At 34.2% G+C, this 26,645-nt stretch overlaps 3 protein-coding genes across 3 annotated transcripts in view; 2 read left to right on the forward strand and 1 right to left on the reverse strand.

Annotated features, from left to right (window-relative positions):
- The window catches only part of LOC137397207 (uncharacterized), a 408,152-nt gene that overhangs the window by 277,990 nt on the left and 103,517 nt on the right, over nt 1–26,645 (reverse strand). The window lies entirely within an intron of this gene.
- On the forward strand, nt 708–24,290 carry LOC137396637 (uncharacterized). Its single transcript, XM_068082952.1, has 6 exons — nt 708–896; nt 14,733–14,916; nt 16,012–16,202; nt 16,491–16,661; nt 18,975–19,083; nt 23,870–24,290. Exons 1-6 carry the CDS (start codon nt 708–710, stop codon nt 24,259–24,261), a joined length of 1,236 nt encoding a protein of 411 aa, XP_067939053.1. The 3' UTR covers nt 24,262–24,290.
- LOC137396222 (uncharacterized) lies at nt 24,288–25,825 on the forward strand. The gene is made up of 2 exons (XM_068082405.1): nt 24,288–24,582; nt 25,335–25,825. The coding sequence occupies exons 1-2, from the start codon at nt 24,384–24,386 to the stop codon at nt 25,466–25,468; spliced, it is 333 nt and encodes a 110-aa protein (XP_067938506.1). The 5' UTR covers nt 24,288–24,383; the 3' UTR covers nt 25,469–25,825.

The raw sequence follows: 26,645 nt of genomic DNA on the forward strand, positions 1-26,645 counted from the left end.
TTAAACATCCAGTTTTAGTAACAATAAGTGACTTAAGTTCTTACATGTGTTTAATGCAATATTTTCATACCAGGTGAAGGATGATGGTCTATCAAGTTTTATATTAGTAGTATTTCGATCTGAACACAACTTTGTTGTTGATCAAGATTTGGCGTATGACATAGTACACAAGCTTTCCCGGTTTCCTTTACAAATGGTTAATAAGTTATCACACGAATGCAATAAAATTAGGTTCATGAAGTGCAGTATAGCTATGTATTCTTTTTGTGTAGTTAGAGAGAAAGGGATCAAAACTGCCCATCTGCTAAATATTATTTTGTAATAACTTTCCACAACAACAAATGATTATTTGAAGTTGCGATAAATCATTTGATGATCCGTATGCAGATTGGATCCTTTGTAGTTGTAATGAATCAATAACAATTTCAAATAGTTATTAAAACTTGATATAGGTGATTCTTCCTTGATGCTTTTTGATGTAAGATCCAAGAAAGTTGTTAAGTTAAAAGTAGTTACCAATCTATGTTATCCAGACTACTTATTTTGAAACTCGCTGCTTCTTAGTATAAACAAGTTCAACGTACAAATCATGTATACCTAATAAAAATAATCAATGTGGTTTACAGCAACTGGGTTGGGTCACATCGTCAGTTGAAGTAGAAGCAACAAACAAATAAATTTTGTCTCAGTCACGGTCGCCTGGCACAATGAACAAATCTGTGAACACTGATGGACATATCAATGGAGTAGAAGAAAAGTGGGCGGAACATGAAATTTTCATTATCTGCCTAGTCTTTCTCAACATGTTCTCTATAGGACTGAATGCTTTACATATTAAGATGGTGAGCGGATTGTCTGAGGTGCGGAAGTTAAGCTTCTTTTGGGTCGATTTACAGGTACAAAAATGCGGTCCACAGGTTATCAGCCTATGTTTTCTGTCCAATTACCAAAGGTTTCATTGAATTATCTAGAACATTAGCCAGATTTCTTTACATCTCATCTACAAGCTAGGATCGAACTTCAATGCCCCTTTGTGACAAGAACATTTCTTTATTTTGCTCCACTTTGCAGATAACTTTCAGAAATGTGAACGCTCATATTTGCTTTCTGCTAGACTCCTATCAAAACCATTCTAAATTCAACACAACCAACTTTCAAATATTGTATATTACTCAGACGCTTGTCATTTTAGTAGTAATATTTCATTTCAGAAATATAATAAACAAATTTCATTATTGCTGTTGTTAGTTAAACTACTTACAGTAGGTTAGGCCTACAGCTTGAATAAATATTTTTTTTATTGTTGTCAAACATAGGTTTGAGATAGCAGTAGATTAGGTCTGATTTTTATACAACCATTGGTTTTGCATAATTGCCCTTTTGAATTTCATTTCAAAACAACTTGACAACTACCATGTACATAAAACCTATCAGAACACGGCGTTGTCACAGTGGTCGCCTACGTGTCTCCCAATTACTACGGAGGAGGTGAAATAGAAGGTCCTCACAGCAACCATCAACATCAAATGCTGATGTTCAACAACATGCTACTCAACATAACAACAAAACTCATATGATTCAGAGAAATCATTTATAGACGAAAAACCAAAAATTATACCTTTGTAGAATTCTGACCTTTTGTAACTACTTTTTCCACAACTAGCAGTACCCATTTTTGTTCCCATTATAACTTCAGTCATGGGTTGTATGACAGAAAAATTTTTAGTTAAGTAATATGACTGTTTCCCATTTCATAAAAAACACAATATTTGTTTTAACTATATATTTTTGCAAACCTTCACTTTTAAATATAAAAATGAAACACATATCATTCCGCAGTATCAACAAGCCGTTGAGTCTCGGGTTTGAGAGTTAAGCAATTGCAATTGACATTAACAAAGCGTTTAGAATTTGAAAATAAAACAAAGTTTTTAATCTAAATTCTTTTATGAAAACTTATTGTGATTTGTTGACATTTAAAATTGGTGTGAACAAAATTTTTCAGGTTTATCATGTGGGCAAACAGCTATTTGAAAATTTATTTTCGATGAAGACTTGGATTTCATTTTGCTTTAAAGTTACATTTAAAAAAAAATTATCTACAGAAATTAAACAAATATCTCCATTTTAAATTCATACAATTTGTCAGAGAAATTTACTATTGGTTTTACCATCTGGTTCTATCTAGGATGGACTGACAAGGGTGACACATAATCCTGAGGTACACGTTCAAACTTTTCTTGTCCGACTGCAAATGATTGCGCATTAATGAGTCAGACAAAGCAGGTGTTTAGCTAATGGATGTGCAAAAGTATGGTGCACTAAATAGCCAGTGGTTGTCATGACAACTATGACAGATATCAGATCCTATGAAGCTTGCAAGCTTTACAATTAATTAGCGCATTGGAAATGGAATGCAAATTTATCAGCTTGTGGCTGTAGCCATACCAGAGCTACAGATGGTGAGACTGGAGCTAATTAATTTTCATGGCTTCGCTGGTACAGCATGATTTATTTCTCTGACCAGCAGATGATGGAGGTAACGCTAAGAAGTAAGGTAGCAGAACTGTTCATGTTTAAAAATTGCATTGCCATTCACTGATCATGAGCTAACTGAATGCTGCTGAATATGGTGCTAAGATTTTATAGATAACAAAATAATGTTAGCGTTAAATAAAGGTGTTCTCAGTATCTAACTAAACCAAACTTAGAAGCATCTGCTTTGTTTTTAATCTATTCTCAGCTGCATGCAAGACAAAAAAATGGACCAGAAAGTAATGAAAGATGAGCAAAATGTCTTAAGCTAAAACGTTGCTCACAAAGTTTTGTGAGAAAGTAATTAGGTGAGGGTTTTCTTCCCCGGTACTATGTTGGGTAGCGCTATTAATCAGTGATACTATACAAAAAATTATAAGTTAGTGCAATAGGTGGTATATGATAGCGTTAAAACTAGACCTTACTTTCAATATATAATAAGAAGGTTCTAGATGCATATCAAGCCAAATGTGTACATAAGAGTTAGGGGCGTGTAAATTTTACAAGGCTTAAGATTGTTTGCTAAGCACATATACATGTATATATCTTGAGATAACCTAAATGAGGCTAATTCTCATAGGTTTATTGTTGTTGCGCTATTTATTGTATGCTAGTATTGTTCAAAGATTGTAAAATAACATGTGGGTTGACCGAGTACATGTACATGTAGTTATCACACAGCTTATTATGGTTCCACCATTCTGCATTGTCTGAAAACTAGTCAGTTTATATATATCATTACAAATAATTGTTATGACATCTAATTAATTGTTTTTTTAAATAGCAAACTTTTATAGATAAGGTTCTCAAAAACAGGAAACTGCAGTCAAGCCTCAGCTAGCATAGCCTGATAAAATCCACCCACAACTAAAAATTAGTAATTTATCAGTCTGCCTAGTAATAAAGATGGCAGTCTAATCATGGCAATATTTCTATAAAATTACAACAATTGCCTGTTGCACTGTTAAGTACTCATCAAGTGTAAATTTTGCAGAAAAGTATTAATGATACTTGAAAATTTGTCAAGTGTTAAATAACCTTTAGGTATCAAATAATCAGTTTTAATGTTTAATTAATAAATTTGAAAGGTGTTTATCGCTAACATTTACTTCAATACAAATTTATAGTTTTGAATCTTTATTTCTTTAGAATAAATTTTTTAGTTTTTCCAAATTTATTTTCTTTAAAAAGCGCAAGCTGCAGAAATGGGTACATGGCCAAAACTTATGACATGTTACAAATTTATTTATTGTTTACTTCCGAGTTTAGTTTGGTTCTGATCGGTAATATAATGATGAGTCTGTATTTTGCTTCAGCTAATGTGGAACTGCTAGATTTAGTTATTTGACAATAAAATCAATGCCCCCATATTCTCATCTATCCAGTAAACAAATATCTGATTCTAAGTTATATTTACACCTAGGATAAAATACTTTTACTTTAGTAGTTTACTATCGTACATGTTACTTAGATATACTTTAAAATAAAGTTAATAGATTCTTATGATCTTACATATATAAGTTAAATATCATAACCTTGAGCTTAATATATCTACAATCACTAATAGTTAGTAATCTATTTGTCTCGATGAGTCCTTTCTCTGTGAACAAAGCAGTCAGAAAAGTACACAGTGCCCAGCTGTTAACTGTGTGTGTACAATTTCCCAGCAAGCGAAACAGTCGGAAATAGTGAATTTATTTAAGTTGTTTTCCGAGGCGAGTTTAAATCTGTTCACAGATTTTTTTATAATACTACCATATTCAAGCTTACGAATAATATGATAAATTCCAACTAAGGCTGCAATAGGGCACTGCAAAAGTATAATGAAAGGGATTACAAAAGATTTAGGCGCTAAGGGAATACTTGTTTAGCTATGTGATTATGGGTTGGCTAAATGATACATATTAGTCAGTCACATCTCAGCTAACATAGAATTTTAATTAGTCTCAAAATATATATGTTAATTGTCTACATGCCCAGTAGAATATAGTGACTGAATACATATTTTAGAAAAGTAAGCAACTGAATATAAATAAAGTTAATGATGTTAGATTTACTACTAGATGCTATTAAGACCCGAACTGAAAAGAGGAATTTCTTATTCAAAGTAGATTCAAGCATGGCATGTGAAAGGTTGGAATCAAAACCACATCTCCATCAACAATGTTGTGTGGTTTTGGGAGAATTATGTTAAGCATCACTAATCTAAATTCATCTTTTATGGCATGTAAGATGATTTGCTTGTGTGTGCAGGTTGAGTGTCAAGGCTCAATGTTTTATGTTAGGCGTGTGAAGATATCTTGTTGGCATAAGTCATCATGAGGGTGATTTTGACATGTAGGGTTGAGCTCGTGAGATACTAATGTTAACTAAGTCATGTTAAACTGGAGTGGCTGATCTGTATGTGACTCTTATGAATCGCCTCTAATGTTTCTCTGGTCGCTTTTCAATGATGGTGGTAAGTAAGTTTCATTGCTTTGACTTCCCTTTGGTATGTTCTCTTTTTGGTATTGTCGCCGTATCTATGATGGATATCTTCCAATTCATGAAGTTCATAATTTTCTTTTGACAGTTCCGATTAATGGATATTTTGATGTATTTGAGGTATCATACCGATGTAGGTATTATATGCTTATGTTGTGGTCTGACCACATTCTCTGTTGGTATATTTTTGTCACTGTATCTCCATACAACGACAGAAGAGCGAGAGAGAGAGAGAGAGAGAGAGAGAGAGAGAGAGAGAGAAAGAAAGTGATGACGAAAATAAAAAGGGAAATATTACCAAAACATATATATGGGACTAATAACTAAGCAAAACTTGTGATAACACATATAATGCATATTTTAAAAACTACCCTGTGTCACAGCCACTAGCATTGTGCAAAGCATCTATTACACGGGCACAATAGCAAAAAATTTTAATTAGGCTCTGAGGAACTTGCAAGAAAACCTTGTTTTAGCTCAGCCATAGGATCTCCTAAACGAAGCCTTCATAAAAATCAAGCCGCTACACATACGCCCTGAAATGTTCCAGAGCATTACTAAATATTCATGCGGCTCTACTATACATTTTTGTTTTGAGATTAGGCGTTTCTTGCTTAGCAGATATCTTGACCTAGATAATACAGAAGATAGCCTTGTGTACTACTCACCATACAGCGTTTTACATAATGTGACGTTCGAAAAAAATCAATGGCTGACAAATGGTTTCGGCGATTTTTCTACAATGCATCATCTATTCACAACGTACTTTGTTCAAAATGTAATCTTGTTAAATAGTAGTTGCCTGCTTTTCTCAAACAGCAAACTTGCAAATGTCACAACTGTTTCTACTTGATAGATTTTCTAACCCTTGTTACTGTTGCTAAGCACCTTCAAAACGTAATTTGCTGGAATTTGCTAGTGCGCAGTCAAATTTGTGCGCATAAGGGAGCGGCAACCAGGTAACTTCCTAGTTCACTGACAGTAGCAAAATCGTTTCAATTATCTCACTTTGAAAATTTTATGGTGAGTATTACAGTATGTAAAAATATTTATTCATATGTAGCTAATAGAGCTTGTTTACTCATTGGAACACGATTTAAGCTCATTTCGTTACATATTCACACAATGTTTAACAGCATTAACTCAGGCCAATAGCTTATGCTCGTTGATAATGTTGGCACGCGCCCCAAGCCCTAATCATTGCATTGCACCATTTTTTGTTTTTAATCTTTGTTACAGCCTTCTATGATAGTAGATCAGACAGACCTTTAAGCAATTTAAGCAGTAAGAATGTTTAGCATAAACTAAGTTTTAGCCTTACTGCCAGCCAGCTGAGCGATACCTTGAACTTACCTTGAACTTACCTTGAACTTATGTTAAGTACAGTTGTCTTTCACAGTAAAACTTGGTTTTACTAATAAATGACTATCTTTTCTCTAGGTGTAGCTTACGGTATTGAGCATTACAATATTGAACAATGAAGTTGAAGTTTTAAATCACCTCCATTTTTGAAACATTCAGAAGTTAGCATCTTGTGAAAACTTGGCATTTTTGAGCCATTAATTTTGTCGGATCATGTGGTGAACCAATCATCAAACTCTTTGCTATAGAATGACAAGTCATAACACCGCTCCCGTAATTTTGCTTGTTACAATCTTATTTTCACTGGAAACTTTGTGACTTCATATATTTAAGTGCTTTAGAAATGCTTTATTCGACGCATTGTACATAATAGATGGCTTTAAATAATGTTCCAGACAACTAAGCATTAGCTTAGTTGTCTGGAACATCCCAACTAACCATCCCACCATAGCTAGTCTACAGCATTCAAACTATTATCATCTTATGATGTATTGTTTAGTATGTAATTCTTTAGGTTCAATATAAAGTTTTAAACTACATTTTTATAATTTGTTTTTCATTTCATTTTAGCAATGGCTTCTGTTTTTTATGATATTGAGTGTGAATTTTGTGGATTGAGAAACAAAAAACTAGTTGATCCAAAAAAATTACCTTGCGGCCACATACACTGCATGCCGTGCCTTACATCGCACTATGAACAGAGCAAGATTTGCTGGTGCGGCTTTCAAAGCTGCAGGTAAGTAATATTCAACGGTCTTGTGATGCTAAAATTGTAAATATTTAATAGGTTTGGGAACAAGCTATTTAGAATGATTCACCGACTAGGCCCTGCTATTGTTCTAAAAGGTCACTTTTACTAAAATTGTTTTTCAGAAAATTTAATATTAAGTGGCGAGTATATTAATTCCATGTGCTCATGTACCGTCATAGTTGACCAATGAGAAATAGTTTTTATTTGAAATGATTTGAGTACATTTACCTCATTATAAAGAGTGATCATCATTGAACTTACTATAATATATGTTACAACTCTTGTCTCTAGTTGTTTATTAGTCCAACTCTCAAATAAAACAAGTATTTAAAGGATGAATTTAAAAAAGCACATTACAGTTATTTGATATCCAAAGATTCACTATGTCTTACTCTGTTGTGTTGTAGGTGCAAAATATGTGGCAATATGATTACAAGCTCTCAAAATCTCAAAAGCGAACAATTAATCGAAGCCATCCTAAAAAATGCCGTAGTTAGGAATCTCTTTATTTGGTTGACATTCTCCAACCTTTTGGTTATTGTTTTGACACCTGATGTTATCTTGTGAAATTAAAGGCCAATAAAAAGTTCTATATAGAAAATCTTGTAGCACTAGTTTATGACAAATACTTCGGGTTCAAGCAAAACCCCCGTATCAAATATAATTTGTTGTTACTTCATTGTATCGATTCAGCCTGGTCTAATCATCTAGTCGTAATCGGATCATGTGACCTGAACTTTCCGCCAAATTGCGCGAAAAGTTACTGCAGAATCTTTTTACTATCACCGGTGACCAACTGGCTCTTCAGGTCCATTAGAAAGTGATATGCATTCCTTCAAGGTAAGGTCAGAAAGAGAGATTTTTTAAAGGGTTGGTTTAAAGATATTAGGACTCAGATGACAGGTTTAAAGTTATGATGAAATAAGCGCGTAAGAACAATGTACATGGTTTATCGAATGCATGAACTATATTTGAGAAAAATTTTTGACGAATGAGTTTGCATGAAAGATTAAACAGAAACCATCTTGTTCAACTACATCCTATTTGAGCCGTTTTGTCAATTGATTCCAGTTTGAGACATTTTCGTGATGACTTCATTTACCTGTTGATTTTTAAGCCTGTAGAAGTTTGTAATCACATTTCCACATATTTTACGCCCTCAACACAGTAGAATAAAACATGGCGAATTGATTGATATCAAATAACTGTAATGTGATTTCTGTTGCAAGTCAACCTTCAATAATTGTCCTTTATCAGATAATAGATATCGCTCTGTGACCGGACAAGTTATCTGATATATGACTAATGACGAATAAAACTCAAGATAATTGAGAATATTTCATCCTTAAATTAGTCTAAAATAAAAAGAATTTAGCAGCCCTGTATTATTTTATTACATTAGCATACTTATGGCAGCACTTACCTTATATCTTAACATAACATAACATGTAATCTAAAATTTAAATAAAGTCTATGTGTACATTTTATCAAACTGAGCTATGTATAAACTATGATTTCAGGAAGGTGTATAAGATGTCACCCGAATCATTGGCTGACAATGATGTTGATGCTGCAAGGCTTTGAGACACTTGTGCCAAGAGAGGACAACATAAACGCCAAGCCACATCTTATTGCACCGACTGTTCTAGGAAATTCTGTAAAGAGCACCTGGAGGTATGTCATATATATATTTGATTTGGGTGTTGCTGCCACCGTTCATAGCTTTAGAGTTCAACTGTCATGTTCAGATTTAATTAAAATGACAGCATATTTACTGTTGTTTATCTCTGTTATTCATTAAATATAAACATAATAGTCCAGTTGTTTACTTGTACTGACCAGCTGCAACGACTCTCCTTTTAAATATTCATATTTATATTTCCCAAATTAGTAACATTGCTGTAATAAGGGCTGATGCTTATCAGCGCTTATCATTCAGCTCTAGGACTTTGGAACTCAGTCTAAGCAGTTTACGCTTAGTTATATCGTTGAATCCATCAAGTGATAATGCTTATCATTTATCACTGGAACTGTCACACTCAGGCAAAGCTGTTTTCATTAAGTGTAAACGATGAGGTTTACTATGAGTATTGCCTTTTCTCATTTCCTTGTCCTCCTTGTAAAGCACAGCGACTCCTGTGGTCTGAAATTGTTCTGAATAGTAGAAAATCAGGATATTCATTAGTCAGTGCATGACACAGTATTCCATGTGACTGCAAGTATAATATCCAGTCAGTACGGTAAAGGGTCAGGATTATCTACTTCTATTAAAAACAGTCATATTCTACACAATCTTCATTCTATGTAGCAGTTTGACCATGCTATTACTCACAATCCTATTACTCACAATCCTATTACTCACAATCCTATTACTCACAATCCTATTACTCACAATCCTATTACTCACAATCCTATTACTCACAATCCTATTACTCACAATCCTATTACTCACAATCCTATTACTCACAATCCTATAACTCACAATCCTATTACTCACAATCCTATAACTTACAATCCTATTACTCACAATCCTATAACTCACAATCCTATTACTCACAATCCTATTACTCACAATCCTATTACTCACAATCCTATTATTCACAATCCTATTACTCACAATTCTATTACTCACAATCCTATTACTCACAATGCTATTACTCACAATCCTATAACTCACAATCCTATTACTCACAATCCTATAACTCACAATCCTATTACTCACAATCTTATTACTCACAATGCTATTACTCACAATGCTATTACTCACAATCCTATTACTCACAATCCTATTACTCACAATCCTATTACTCACAATCCTATAACTCACAATCCTATTACTCACAATCCTATTACTCATAATCCTATTACTCACAATCCTATTACTCACAATCCTATTACTCACAATCATATTGCTCACAATGCTATTACTCACAATGCTATTACTCACAATGCTATTACTCACATTCCTATTACTCACAATCATATAACTCACAATCCTATTACTCACAATCCTATTACTCACAATGCTATTACTCACAATCCTATAACTCACAATCCTATTACTCACAATCCTATTACTCACAATCCTATTACTCACAATGCTATTACTCACAATCCTATTACTCACAATCCTATTACTCACAATCCTATAACTCACAATCCTATTACTCACAATCCTATTACTCACAATCCTATTACTCACAATCCTATAACTCACAATCCTATTACTCATAATCCTATTACTCACAATCCTATTACTCACAATCATATTACTCACAATCATATTACTCACAATCCTATAACTTACAATCCTATTACTCACAATCCTATAACTCACAATACTATAACTCACAATCCTATTACTCACAATCCAATAACTTACAATCCTATTACTTACAATCCTATTACTCACAATCCTATTACTCACAATCCTATTACTCACAATCCTATTACTCACAATCCTATTACTCACAATCCTATTACTCACAATACTATAACTCACAATCCTATTACTCACAATGCTATTACTCACAATCCTATTACTCACAATCCTATTACTCACGATGCTATTACTCACAATCCTATTACTCACAATCCTATTACTCACAATCCTATTACTCACAATCCTCTAACTCACAATCCAATTACTCACAATCCTATTACTCACAATCCTATTACTCACAATCCTATTACTCACAATCCTATTACTCACAATCCTATAACTCACAATCCTATTACTCACAATCCTATTACTCACAATCATATTACTCACAATCCTATAACTCACAATCCTATTACTCACAATCATATTACTCACAATCGTATTACTCACAATCGTATTACTCACAATCCTATTACTCACAATCCTATTACTCACAATCATATTACTCACAATCCTATAACTCACAATCCTATTACTCACAATCATATTACTCACAATGCTATTACTCACAATCCTATAACTCACAATCCTATTACTCACAATCCTATTACTCACAATCCTATTACTCACAATCCTATTACTCACATTCCTATAACTCACAATTCTATTACTCACAATCCTATAACTTACAATCCTATTACTCACAATCCTATAACTCACAATCCTATTACTCACAATCCTATTACTCACAATCCTATTACTCACAATCCTATTACTCACAATCCTATTACTCACAATCCTATTACTCACAATCCTATAACTCACAATCCTATTACTCACAATGCTATTACTCACAATCCTATTACTCACAATCCTATTACTCACAATCCTATAACTCACAATCCTATTACTCACAATCCTATTACTCACAATCCTATTACTCACAATGCTATTACTCACAATCCTATTACTCACAATTCTATTACTCACAATCCTATTACTCACAATGCTATTACTCACAATCCTATAACTCACAATCCTATTACTCACAATCCTATAACTCACAATCCTATTACTCACAATCTTATTACTCACAATGCTATTACTCACAATGCTATTACTCACAATCCTATTACTCACAATCCTATTACTCACAATCCTATTACTCACAATCCTATAACTCACAATCCTATTACTCACAATCCTATTACTCATAATCCTATTACTCACAATCCTATTACTCACAATCCTATTACTCACAATCATATTGCTCACAATGCTATTACTCACAATGCTATTACTCACAATGCTATTACTCACATTCCTATTACTCACAATCGTATAACTCACAATCCTATTACTCACAATCCTATTACTCACAATGCTATTACTCACAATCCTATAACTCACAATCCTATTACTCACAATCCTATTACTCACAATCCTATTACTCACAATCCTATTACTCACAATCCTATTACTCACAATCCTATTACTCACAATCCTATAACTCACAATCCTATTACTCACAATCCAATTACTCACAATCCTATTACTCACAATCCTATAACTCACAATCCTATTACTCACAATCCTATTACTCACAATCCTATTACTCACAATCCTATTACTCACAATCATATTACAATCCTATAACTTACAATCCTATTACTCACAATCCTATAACTCACAATACTATAACTCACAATCCTATTACTCACAATCCAATAACTTACAATCCTATTACTTACAATCCTATTACTCACAATCCTATTACTCACAATCCTATTACTCACAATCCTATTACTCACAATCCTCTAACTCACAATCCTATTACTCACAATCCTATTACTCACAATCCTATTACTCACAATCCTATTACTCACAATCCTATTACTCACAATCCTATAACTCACAATCCTATTACTCACAATCCTATTACTCACAATGCTATTACTCACAATGCTATTACTCACAATCCTATTACTCACAATCCTATAACTCACAATCCTATTACTCACAATCCTATTACTCACAATCCTATTACTCACAATGCTATTACTCACAATGCTATTACTCACAATCCTATTACTCACAATCCTATAACTCACAATCCTATTACTCACAATCCTATTACTCACAATGCTATTACTCACAATCCTATTACTCACAATCCTATTACTCACAATCCTATAACTCACAATCCTATTACTCACAATCCTTTTACTCACAATCCTATTACTCACAATCCTATTACTCACAATCCTATTACTCACAATGCTATTACTCACAATCCTATTACTCACAATCCTATTACTCACAATGCTATTACTCACAATGCTATTACTCACAATCCTATTACTCACAATCCTATTACTCACAATCCTATTACTCACAATCCTATAACTCACAATCCTATTACTCACAATCCTATTACTCACAATGCTATTACTCACAATCCTATTACTCACAATCCTATTACTCACAATCCTATTACTCACAATCCTATAACTCACAATCCTATTACTCACAATCCTATTACTCACAATCCTATTACTCACAATCCTATTACTCACAATCCTATTACTCACAATCCTATTACTCACAATCCTATTACTCACAATCCCATTACTCACAATCCTATAACTCACAATCCTATTACTCACAATCCTATTACTCACAATCCTATTACTCACAATCCTATAACTCACAATCCTATTACTCACAATCCTATTACTCACAATCCTATTACTCACAATCCTATTACTCACAATCATATTACTCACAAGCCTATAACTCACAATCCTATTACTCACAATCGTATTACTCCCAATGCTATTACTCACAATCCTATTACTCACAATCCTATTACTCACAATCCTATAACTCACAATCCTATTACTCACAATCCTTTTACTCACAATCCTATTACTCACAATCCTATTACTCACAATCCTATTACTCACAATCCAATTACTCACAATCCTATTACTCACAATCCTATTACTCACAATCCTATTACTCACAATCCTATAACTCACAATCCTATTACTTACAATCCTATTACTCACAATCCTATAACTCACAATCCTATTACTCACAATGCTATTACTCACAATCCTATTACTCACAATCCTATTACTCACAATCGTATTACTCACAATCGTATTACTCACAATCCTATTACTCACAATCCTATTACTCACAATCCTATTACTCACAATCATATTACTCACAATCCTATTACTCACAATCCTATTACTCACAATGCTATTACTCACAATCCTATTACTCACAATCCTATGACTCACAATCATATTACTCACAATGCTATTACTCACAATGCTATTACTCACAATGCTATTACTCACAATCATATTACTCACCATCCTATAACTCACAATCCTATTACTCACAATCCTATTACTCACAATGCTATTATTCACAATCCTATAACTCACAATCCTATTACTCACAATCCTATTACTCACAATCCTATTACTCACAATCCTATTACTCACAATTCCATTACTCACAATCCTATTACTCACAATCCTATTACTCACAATCCTATTACTCACAATCCTATTACTCACAATCCTATTACTCACAATCCTATTACTCACAATCCTATTACTCACAATCCTATTACTCACAATGCTATTACTCACAATCCTATTACTCACAATCCTATTACTCACAATCCTATTACTCACAATGCTATTACTCACAATCCTATTACTCACAATCCTATTACTCACAATCCTATAACTCACAATCCTATTACTCACAATCCTATTACTCACAATCCTATAACTCACAATCCTATTACTCACAATGCTATTACTCACAATCCTATTACTCACAATGTGGCTTTATATGAAACAAGACTGCCCATCCTTGCGCTGCAGTGTTTTGATGTACAATATTGCTGTCAGAGTTTTTAGGGTAAGAGTGGCACCGTGACTTCTGAAGATGCAGCAATATTCATACTGCTATGTACTCTACACCAATCCTACTCAACTTGTTTATTAACTCATGAGATTCACAACTGCTTCCCTTCTAGGTGTAGAATAACTTATAATACTTTTGATAAGAAGTGCTGTCATCATATTTAGTTTTTAGTGTTGCCAGTACAACCACTACTGCAGAGATTCTGCTGTAACTGTAATTTGCTATGTTTCGAAAAAGTACTGTATTTACGCTTGGCCTTTTTAGCAGCACGATAATGCCCTGGACGGTCATCACAAGATATCCATGGCCCAGTATTTGTCAAATAAGAGCCAGAATTTGTCAGATATCTGTACAAAGCACGAACATCAGCTGCTAGTGTTTGGGTGTAAAGTCTGCCGTACCACCAGCTGTGTGAAATGCGTAGCAGATTCAACAAAATGTGAAAAAGGTAAGTTTGTTGAGAAAAAGTTGCATTTATATCAGAGAGTATGATGACATTTACATACTGAACAAAACTGCAAAAATATGAAAATATTTAATAAAAAATTTCATAAGCAGAGCTGGTGCAGGTAGTGCTAGGGTTAAATACTGGTTTTTTGGTTTCTATAAGGAGTGTTTGATATTTACACATGCTGCTTTGTCATGGTTGGCAGGCTGATCATTGAGCAGATATTTTATGTGAACACATAAATTGCCTTAAGATAAAAAATACATGGTCGTTCTGAAAAAAATTCATTCAATACTAGAGTTGTTATAAATACTTCAAATGTACAATTCATACTGCAAATCTAAAAACAAAAAAAAAGCTGAAAAGGGTTTGGTGCAACTCTTCACTTCTCCACACAGAGAGAACATGCAGCCACTAGGTATTAATAAATGTATTTTATCAATACAACATACTATAATGACAAGTATAATACAATATAGCACAACTGTTTTGCTGGAGCTCTCCTCTAGTAGTGCGTTGAGCAAAAGTCCTGTAGGTCCTAACAGATGCTCGGATATGCCCTCTGGTTCAAGTAGGGCTAACTGGTCATATTTTCTCTAGCCAGCCTTTGGACAGTTAGTCTGACTAGTTTGAGTCTAGGACTGACGTCCCTTACAAAAGAAAGAGATGGCGCTGGTGTCTGACACTAGTAGTAACATTTAGTAATGACTCCTACTTTTCTTTCAGTTTATGTCTCCCTTCTACTCAGTCTGATTGTATTTAGAGTAGTCATTTTTACACTGTACATAATTTTATAGAGTTTATATCTGTCCTAATAAGAAACTATTATTAGATACAAAGTGGCATAGATTTTCTTCTGTCTACTCTGAACTATATCAAAATCGTTCACCCACTTTTTTGATAAAATCAACATACCTTGCCATCTCTTTTCTTGACTCGCTTCAACCATTGGTAGTCAGCAGATTAAGGTCACAGTTCATGGTAAACTATCTTACTCAGATCTCCGTTTTCTGCCTAAATCTTCATAAGATTAATATCAAATTCATAACTTATTTTGAGTAAATCTATACTGACAATCATAGTAATATTGCACAGGTGGACCGCATGACCTCCAGGAACTGGAAGATCTGGCCGCCTCCCTGCTGAACACCATAAACACAGAAGAGAGTACAACCAAGGATGAGGAATATGAGAGACTCTTCAAGGAGGTATCTAAAGTACAGGTAGACTTTGATGAGGAAACACAAGCCATGCTTCTACTTATTCATAAGAGTAGAGATAGTCAGGTTTGTAATTAATTTTCACGTTGAAATACCCATATGGCCTTTTTTCCTTTGTTGTACCCAAATACATGTAGTTGCCCTGACATAATGGCATTTGCTGTAATACGAGAAAGAGGCTACAATTTGATGGCATAAAAAAGACTTAATCTACTTACCTCAGATGTTACTTAATGTTATATTCAAGTGGTTGCTGTGATAATGTAATATTAGTTTTAGCGAGAGTAGTAGACTACAACTCCTGAATGTTAGCTTTTCTATTATTTCCATTTACTCTTCTATTTCCTGTTACAGTTGAATGAGAATAAAGTTAAATATGATACATTAGAGAAACATGTGCTGGAAAACCGACAGCAGTCGCAGACTAAAATTGCTGACTTCATAGAAGATGAGCTGCTCAAGCAGTGGAATAGCCTGAGGACCAATAAGGAGTTACTAGTAACTGGTACAAAAAATCATCCTCCGGTAAGCTATTGGACAGGATTGTTACTCTGGAGTTCAATAATTTTCAGGACTTCATGTATGTGAGCTGGTATTGCAGATATATGTGGATGCCTGTGTGTACAAGAGTTTGTGTTGTGTATATTATGGGTTTTCTTGTGTGTACGAGTGCATGTGTAGCATATATATAATGGTATACCCGTGTGTGCTAGCGCTTTTGTAGTGTATATATTTTGGTATTATTGTGAGTACTGGTCTTATGTAGTATATATAATTTAGTATACCCGGGTGTAATAATTTTAGGCGAGTGTGTATTTTTTGGTCTACCTGTGTGTAATAGTTCAAAGGGTAGTATATATATTGTTGTATACCTGTGTGTACTAGTGCTTGTGTAGTGTATACATTTTAGTAAAACTGTGTAGCAAGAGTAATAGACTGCATAAAATAAACCACATAAAACCGGAAGGGAATGGATTTTTACCTATTTTAATCCAGTACATACACTAAAGAAGTGGCAAATACCTATTTACCTAGTAAAATCTACAATAAACTATAACATTACTATGAACCCTACCGTAAGATTTTACATATTGGCTAACGATGGTCGGAGAGGCTTAACAGAAATGTGTTCGGTACATAAAATTTTTATGACTCTGCGTAACAGAAACTAAGTCTAACTTATATGAAATCAGTTTACTAAACAAACACTTACAGATATTTTTTGATATTTTACTGTAAAAAAGTTAAATTTGTCGTCTTAACTATTTATTAGTTTTTTCAGGTTTGGCAATTTTGCCAGACATTTGCTATTTATTTTATCCAATCTTCTAAATACTCTTTCCATACTGATTCATGGAGAAGGACTAATGTTGTTCTTATAGTCAGTCTCCCACATATTGCCATAGTACGACCTACGAGCTTAATGCGTTGTGCGACTGAGCTCGTATGTTAGTCTACTCCAGTGTGGGTGCAATTTATTTATTTATAGAACAAATAACTATATATTGTTTGGTTTCCATACTCTGAAAGAAACAAATAAAACCACTTGAAAAAAATTTAACAGAAAAAAAAACATTCTGGATATTTTCCTAACTTACGACACGCTTTCAAAAAGCAACAAATAAAAAATAAAGCAAATAAATGTGAATAATTAAATTGAGAAATTGAATACATACGATAGCAGCTAATGCTAGCATTTGCTAGGAACGAAAAGATAAGTTATTTTTTGCTACAACAGTTGACTTTAATGATTTTTGATTGTGATCCACAGACTTGGAAGCAAACTTTCATTTTAAACATAGCATAATTAAAGTTTTGTGGGCGTTCATAGTTTTAAGTTTTTCGCAGCTTAGCTAGTTCTTCCTTTGTTTAGCTTTTACGATCAGTTGATCGTTCAAAGAAAAATCTACCTGAGGACACTTGCCTTTGTTGCCCTTTTAACATGTTGAAATAAGAACGAACACAGGTGTCGTCACAAAGGGCTAATGCACGACCACTAGCTAACTTGTCCGAAAGTTTATTTTTATAATCTTCCAAGATGGCACCAAACTTTTCACACAGCATCGTCTCAGTTACACTATTGCTGGCCAGTTTTTTGTCTTATATCCAAAGCTTGAGCAGCCTATCCATCAGCTATCATGAAAATTGCTGCCGATCGTCCAGATCTCTGTGGCGTTTATAAAAAATAGTTACGCTTTTTACAAACTGAATGCTTTCTTTTTATAATTTTTGAATGTTTTTCAATCATATTGCTGAGCTAGTTCAATCATACATTTCACTTGTTTTTCAATTATTTCATATTTGATGTCAATTATTATCATTCGCTTTTTCTCTGCATTATCATTCATTGTACCTGGGAGCTTTCGGTCTGCCCACAGTACTTTTAATGCACATAATTCTGCACTGACAGCACGCACAAAACATGGTGCAAAAGTATAACCTGAGCAGTTGATAAATACTGAGTGATGCTTTTCTCATAAAACACCCTTGACATACTTGGTCACCGATCAGCATGCTCATATCTCAAACAAAGCTAGCATGCTAGTGCTGAAACTTGGATAAAGGCTGGCTTGTATCTCAAGTTTGAAGTATGGCTGTGCCTGGTCATTTAGTGGCCTTCGAGAAATAGTTTGTATGCCTGTATTGGAAAGATTTCTTGTATCTCTATAAAGAAACTTGTTTGAAATTCTGATCGCGTCTCGAAATTCTCATATGTTAGGGAAATCTTATTTAGAAATATGACTGTATAAAATGACCATACCATTTGTTATAAACGCAACACTTGCAATTATTTATCATTTTCCATGAAATTTTCTATTAGGATCACTTTATGTTTAGGCTGCAATTGTGAGAGGATTTGGAAAGTTGAAGGCAGAGTTGAACAGAATTGCTAAAGAGGATTTACCAGAACTCAGACTCACAGACCAGTTAAAGTTAAGACATACAGGTATGATTGACTAAAATTGGACGTTTCCTGCCTAATGATGCTGATCCCAATTTAGTTGGCAAATGATATGTGGACTCAGCATGTTTGGGTTTGCTGGAAGCTTATTGATTGTAAGGCTAGATATTTGATTGAATGTCACTCTAATAATGCTATTATCCCCTTGACACCATGATGTAATTAATTTGAGGACTTTTTGTAAACAGTGTAGCCCAATAGTTTGCCATTTAATTTAACTGAATATCAAAGAGTTACAACCAATTGTTTGCCTTTCTTCTCCTTAGAGATGAACTTACTCAAAATTTTGATAATTTGTATCAGAAAGTATCAGTATGTGTAAACAGTTTGCCAACACAAGTACTAATTGGAATTGTATGTTGGGAGTCCAATGTACAGTAGTCCAAGGAGAAAGTCCGCTATAACAGTCATTTACATACTGTAATTGTTATGTACAAGCGCAGTATGTAAAGGTAGCTCAGAATTTACTCAGTAATATTATTTCCACGTGAAGTGCGGAAATAAATTACATTATTAAAAATTACATAAAAATACATTATTCAGTATAGTGCTGAAGGTGATGTTTATATAACATGGCTACTACTGTATTGATGATATCCATGGAGCAGTAAAGCATAGAAACCAATTTCTTTTTATTTCAAAATCTATCGACTTTGAACAATATATAGTTCAAAGTCAGTATAGACAGGACTGGCATGACTTTAATTTGATGAAATAGTAATAAGTACTACTTTATTAATTTCCAATGCATGCTGGTTTCATTCATTGTAAGCTTTCGATTGATAGATACAAAAGGGTTTCATTGACACAAACAGCTTTTCATTTATGTAACAACGTATTTCCCTGAGTAAATATGGACAGAAGTCATTAATATAAATTGGAATCTATTAAAGGTCATTCAGAATAATATATTTGGTAGATCATTGTGTAAAAGCCTGTACACACTATTACTCAATTCAACGTTTAGCTGTGCGATGGACTACAACGATTAGCTGTTTGTATGTCATCACCAACGATAAGGTGTACACACTATGAGCAATGAGCTGTAGGTAATTGCTAATGCAAAGGCTGCCACTATATGTTTAAGCCGTATATCAACCTTTGGAGGTTATTTTTGAGTTACAGGAATACAGCATATATAAGCCATACCCACCATTTTTACAGTCATTTAGTTTAACCCAGCCACAATAGTCGTTGGTCAAAATTAATGTACTCTGTGTTTTCCTTGTTACACTCTTGCTTTGGCTGACTAAGAGGCAATTGGCCAATAAGTTTTCTCACCTTTGATTGGGATGTCGAAAACTTTCAGCCATTAACAGTACATTAAACAGGTACCAAATCAGCAAATACATTTCGTAGCACATTCGATTGAAAAGGAAAAATATGACACCTTGTTTTAACTTAAAGCTTGAAAGTTTCTTAAAATCATACAAACTTTTATAGTTTTATTTCAAATAAAGGTGAAGGAGTCCTAATGTTTTTTTTTTCTGAATGATGACGTTTGCCATGGAGTGCTTGACTTTTTTAGCCATTGTTTTACCAAATATGGTTGTATTTTGAGTAAATGTGGATATACCAAGTAGAAGTTTACAAACTCTGAATCGTTAGACCAATTTGAATGGGGTAACTGACACGCATTGACAGAAACAGCCAGGGTTCAAAGGGTTAAATCTGTGAGTGTAGCATTGGAAACTACTAACTAAAATGCTGCAGCGATTTATGCAATAATACATGTAAAAAAAAACCTCAGGAATGGAATCAAGGAGTGCGTTACATTGACAAAAAAATTTTGTACCATTGCCTTACCAACATGTAAAATAGCAAGGATAGATTTTTATGATTTTGCTAACTTGACACTGATAGGTATATCAATAATAGTAGTTGATTTTGTGTCTCTCGTTTTAAAGCAAGTCAGAGTTTACTGTTTAGCTCACATTGATCTCTTAAGGTTGGTTCACATTGTATCACAGTATGTCTGTGTTAATCCTACACTACATGGTGATCATTTGTTGTAAGATTATTCACGCTTTCTCTAGAACTTCAGTATTTACATCAACATGAATATTCCCTGACATGATGTTCATATTACACAATGTAGTGGCTGAAGTTATGAAATACTAGTCCTACAGCAACTATACTGTAGACTACACAATCTGTGACTGTCAATCACTGTTAATACATAGTGAACAGTGATTGTTGCACATGTTGCAGGCTGTCATAGATGTTTAGCAAAATATGGGTTTACTTGAACAGCTGTAATAGTTCCCGACATATCCTTGGTGATGGCATCAGTCTATGATGCACATTATCAATGAAAAATCACTGAGATGGGAGTCACGACATACGGTGATATAGTGTAAACTGGCCTTTGAGGATGTCTGTATTTGCAATTCACTATACAAGTTTACCGCATGTACGATGATGGACAAGTATATGTACTTACATGTATAGCAATTGTGTGAGTTGAGAAAGCAGTTTAAATTTTCTCGACTGTTGAAATTATGGTTCCTAATTTATAAAACTCAACTTTCTATTTTTGCTGTAAATCCTGTGTTATAAGGGTCTGCAACAACCTCTGGAAAATAGGGTCACTTACTGGGTATGATGAACCACTACTTTAGCTCTCATATTATATATCTAATTAATAATTGATAATTCTGTGTTTTGGGTAAAAAATGATGAAAAATTTAACTGGCTTACTAAAACCGATCCATTAGCCTGAGGCCCAATGTTTAAAATATAGTTCATGTGGGAGTAAACTGAGTTTTGCTTTTTTATTGTCAATAATATGCAGCCCCCAGTGTATTTTATACTTCATGTTGTCCAACCAAGTCCTACTATATGAGCTTCCATCAACACATTTACATAATAATTATCATTGTTACATGGAATGGTAGAGCACCTGTAGCTAGCCTGGGCATGGCTCTCTTGGAGGTGGGGGGTGACAGATAGCCTGGGAAACATAGCGAAAAAAATGTAAGATAAACTCTGTAAACGAGCGACATATGTTACATATGATGTTCACACTGATACTAATGGGAGCTTGTCGACAGATTCAGATCTTACGATGTAGTAGATATGCCACGTTTAAAAGCCTATAGTCAAAGTCTCGGTCATGTAACTTGATCCAGTAAAAGGCCCTATGTTTTTGATAGACTAGGTGGGTACGTAATACCCCGTTTGATAATCAAATGATAAGAAGCATAGGTTACCAATCTTTTCCGTTTTCACATTTGCAGTTTCATTTCATAAACTGATGAAAAATTAGGCAATTAAAAACAATCTATCAAAGCTTTAGGCATAGTCACAGTGAGACCAGACCATTCCAAAGCTTTACAACATATTTTCACAGGTTTTGACCAATTTATAGTTCTTCCTACTGGCTTTGGAAAAAGTATTTGCTATCTGATGGCATTGTTTTGGTGTGGTAGGTCCGAGTCGTTCGTAATAACTGTCGCGAGTAGTCATAATACTTGCAAGTTAAATAAAATTGAGAATACTTTTTACTAGAGAAACTTTTCTTTACTCGCAGTGTGCGCTTCACTTTTGTTGTTCTATTGCTATTCGTTTGCTGTTTGTATTACTATTGTGAAAGTTGTTTATTTACTTAAAATAATTTTATATTATAGGTAAATCAAAACATAATTAATTAAACATATGAAATAATATAACTCATGTGATTGAATTAATATGCAACCAATATATCATACTTACCAACCAGAGTTTGTTTGCTGCCAAATCAGATTAAAAATAATACATAATACTCGCATAGACCATAAGAAAAACTGTCACATGATACTCCTTCCGAAATAACGATTGTTTTATTAACGACTGCAGCAGTCGACTTTTAGAGTTGTCTTCCTTGGGCGTTGCTATGTGTCCAAGGCTCTCTTTATTTCCCCCCCTTTCCAAGAGAGCCATGCCCAGGCTGCGAAATCTTTTTTCCCAAACAGGTTTACATACGGCAGTAAAATCTTGGCTCCTGATTGGTTTTAGTAATTGAGTTTTAGTAACCAAAACCTACATCATTACATTAGAAATCAATAGTTATAATTAGAAAAGGACACAAAATTGTAAATGACGTAGAAAAAAATATGTTATCATTCAAAAAGTGCTGGTAAAACGTAAGAGACGCTCACTTGCAACTCATTAATTTAAGCCACTTTGAATAAAATTTTGAAACTTTGTGTTCCTTTCTAATTAAAACTATTGATTTTTAATGTAATGATGTAGGGCTTGATTACTAAAACTTAATTACTAAAACCAATCAGGAGCCAAAAATTTATTGTCGTATGTAAACCTGTTTGGAAAAAAAAAAGTTGCGCCCAGGCTAACCTATAGCCATATGAACCTTTGACAGTCTGTTGTTTAGGTGAGAAATAGCTGGGTAAAAAGAGACAGGTTGGCATGCTTCCAAGTAATCATTATAACAATGCTTAATATTGGACACAGCTGATAGCAGTTGGTATTAGTATCATATAACTATTTTGAGTTTAATAATAGTTGAACATTATTAAATGGCATTGATGTCATGTTGGTTAAATTATGAGTATTTTTATTGCTTAACATAATTGTTTTTCGGTGCTTATCACGCAGAAAAATTGCAACTTAATTAAATCAAATTGAGTGTTGCTTATAGAGGAATGTGAAGATGGTGATAGAACAGAAACCCCAGCTTCCATCGGCTAATATATTTTTTTCAAGTGCCATATTTCTGTGTATAGTAAAAAATAACTGGTGGCTACGCACATGTACACTTTCTATTCTACAGGTGAAAGAAGAGAAATTGAAGTACAAATTTTCTCCTCGCATTCTATTATTGTTGAAGAACAAAAAGCTCCACCTGTTCCCAAAAGACTCCCCAAGTCCTTCATCAGACTTTCCAGCGTACCATTACCGTCTCGTCCTCTCTCCATCTGCCACTATAAGGGTAACACGTATATTGGATTAGATGACAGCACAGACAGCAATATAGACATTGATAATAATGTCACCTACAGATTCATCTCCACATATTGTCCAGTAGAGTCTATCCTTTGCTACAATGACAGGCTTTTTACACTTTCTCTTACCAGTCTTACAGTCAGTGTGTACAACATGGAAGGGGACTCATCACCAGCTGGGAGCATCCTAATCATAAATACTATTCTGACACGCTGGTGATAAACAACGACAAGGTTTTTATTGCTGACCCAACCAACAGCAGGATCACTACTTACTCTCTAGATGGTCAAGTTCTACATCATATTCCCTGTCCTCCTCTCACTGATAGCAGCTTTGTCACCATGTGCTCCCCTGATAACTCATCTCTCATCTTATCATCCTACAAACATTCCAAAGTATTTAAAATAGACACGGCCACCCATGAAGTCATGTGGACTCTCACTGAAGTGAGTAGACCTGATGGGATGGTGAGCTATGGGGAATATGTGCTACTTGCTGCATTCAACAGCAAGACTATTTGCATCATTAACTCTACTACAGGTTAGTTATTAGCAAGATACAAGGTTATTATACTATGTGTGGCTATTATGCAGGATAGCATTAAAGCTAAATTGTGTACATGGTTATAAAGAGGGATGCCAAATATTTGTGCAGTTTAAATATGACTAGCAATAATGGGTGATAGACTGAGCTCTTACCAAATGTAGTCTGAGTTCCCATTGGAGGCAAATTTGAACAAAACTGTTTGAAAAAATTATTGAAACGCTCATAACACGATACTAAATTTTCTACAGAAGTCTTTTAAAATTTTTTGTAAAATTAAATTCAAAAATACTGAAGCAGTGAGCTATTTTTACAACTAAAAAGTGTGTATCAGTTATTTATAAAAATTTAAGATAGCAGTGATGAGTTTTATTTTGCTGTAGAACTTCTACACTATGTTTTTCCTAATCAAGTACCTATAAGCGCACATCTGAGTTTACGGTGTGTTACAAATAACAACATTGCAAGCTCTTATCACAACTGAGATAAAGATAGGAATGTTCATACCATTTCAGTGGAGAACCTGCCGCCCTGAACTTGTGTCATTCTATGGCACATTTGTTATTATTGGGTTATGAGAGAGCCAAGAATTTATAGCTTGAAAATTTGCCGTGAAACTTCCTGTCAGATTGAGCAGTGCTTCCATTTTTATTTAGCTTTTATTTAAGAGCTGCCTGACAGCAGTGTCCATGTAGAGCTAATATTTATATTTGGAAGTATGACTGTGTATTTATTATTATATATTGTAGGGAATATAGTCTCTCAGGTGGCACATGATGATATAGCTGGAGGTAGTAAGCCCTCCTTGGATGTGTCTGGCTCTACTCTCCTCATACCTAAATATAGCAGCGATGAGGTCATCTTCTACAAGATGAACTGTTAATACCAGAGACTACAACCGATGTCACGAGAATGAAGGTCGTTGTGTGAAGACATTTGGAAAGACATTATTACAATTGACTTGCAGCTGAGTCTCTATTTGAATCTGTCAGTAACACAGGCCGAAATGCCTATGAAAAGACAAGCTCTAACAGAGTAGAAAGGAAAGCCAAAACTTCATGGTCGTAAGCTCGGCCCAATCCTTTTGAGCTACTCTCTGTCACCTGTCTTGCTCCTTGGCAACCCAGCCAATGTGTTAACTATATAACTTTAGATTTGTCGTTAGGCCTTCCTTACATTTTGCTTTAGAAATATTTTATACATGAATAATAAATCAATGGATTAGGTTGCCAGGAGTTGACTGTAGAATATGTAAGCCATGTTGCTGTTATAATAAAAGCTCTTTATAATGACCCTTGAAAGGAGCCTATGCTGGCACTCTGCCAGATCAGCAATAGGACTAGTTGCACGCATTGTCATAGTTTTAATTTGGCTTGAAATGGAAAAGACAACTTCTCCATTAGCTATCGTTGTCATTGCACCTTTAGTTTTACCTATTCTTACAAAGAAATTTAGAAACATAGTTTTAGTAAATGAACAATGGGACCGATTAAGTTATTGTCAGGGCCATACAAGTACTAATACAATATAATAATTGCAAAACAATTAGAATAATCGTGTCTAGAATATTAGGACTTGTCTCCCTTGACATACATCCTATTTTTTTCAGTGTGGATCATTTTCAATAAGAATGTTCTCATTTGTAATAAAGTAAAATGTGTATATGCAAACTATTGAAAACTATTTGAGGGTTTTTTAATCAAGGGTGTTTTATCTTTTCGTTTTAATGCCGTATCACAAGTGAAGTTTAAACAATTCCAAAAATACATTTTTGTTTTGGCTGCATGTGGGGCAACTGCATAGCGTAATGCTGCCTACTAAATAAATCTGTGTCAATAGATAGAACAGTTCACATCAGTCCTAAAGGCTGGTCTCCATATATTATGTCTTATGCAATGGTGACAGTATCGCATGGCTATCATCGGTGAAATGTGATTCACACTGACTAATGCCGGTAAAAAGTGCTGGTCAACGCTAGAGTTCATCTCTCATCAACTTTTGTGGTGAGCTACAAGCAAAGCTTTCCCGGTATATACTGTACAAGTGAAGGTCAGTATTTT

Source organism: Watersipora subatra, chromosome 5 (genome assembly GCF_963576615.1).
Source record: "Watersipora subatra chromosome 5, tzWatSuba1.1, whole genome shotgun sequence".
Lineage (NCBI taxonomy): Eukaryota > Metazoa > Bryozoa > Gymnolaemata > Cheilostomatida > Watersiporidae > Watersipora > Watersipora subatra.

What these genes read in the sequence shown, in the direction of transcription:
- LOC137396222 (XM_068082405.1), top strand. Translation starts at nt 24,384, where the DNA reads ATGTGCTCCCCTGATAACTCATCTCTCATCTTATCATCCTACAAACAT. An exon ending in CATCATTAACTCTACTACAG is followed by an intron (nt 24,583 to 25,334) that starts GTTAGTTATTAG and finishes TATATATTGTAG; the next exon opens with GGAATATAGTCTCTCAGGTG.
- LOC137396637 (XM_068082952.1), top strand. Translation starts at nt 708, where the DNA reads ATGAACAAATCTGTGAACACTGATGGACATATCAATGGAGTAGAAGAA. An exon ending in TCTTTTGGGTCGATTTACAG is followed by an intron (nt 897 to 14,732) that starts GTACAAAAATGC and finishes TGGCCTTTTTAG; the next exon opens with CAGCACGATAATGCCCTGGA. An exon ending in ATAAGAGTAGAGATAGTCAG is followed by an intron (nt 16,203 to 16,490) that starts GTTTGTAATTAA and finishes TTCCTGTTACAG; the next exon opens with TTGAATGAGAATAAAGTTAA.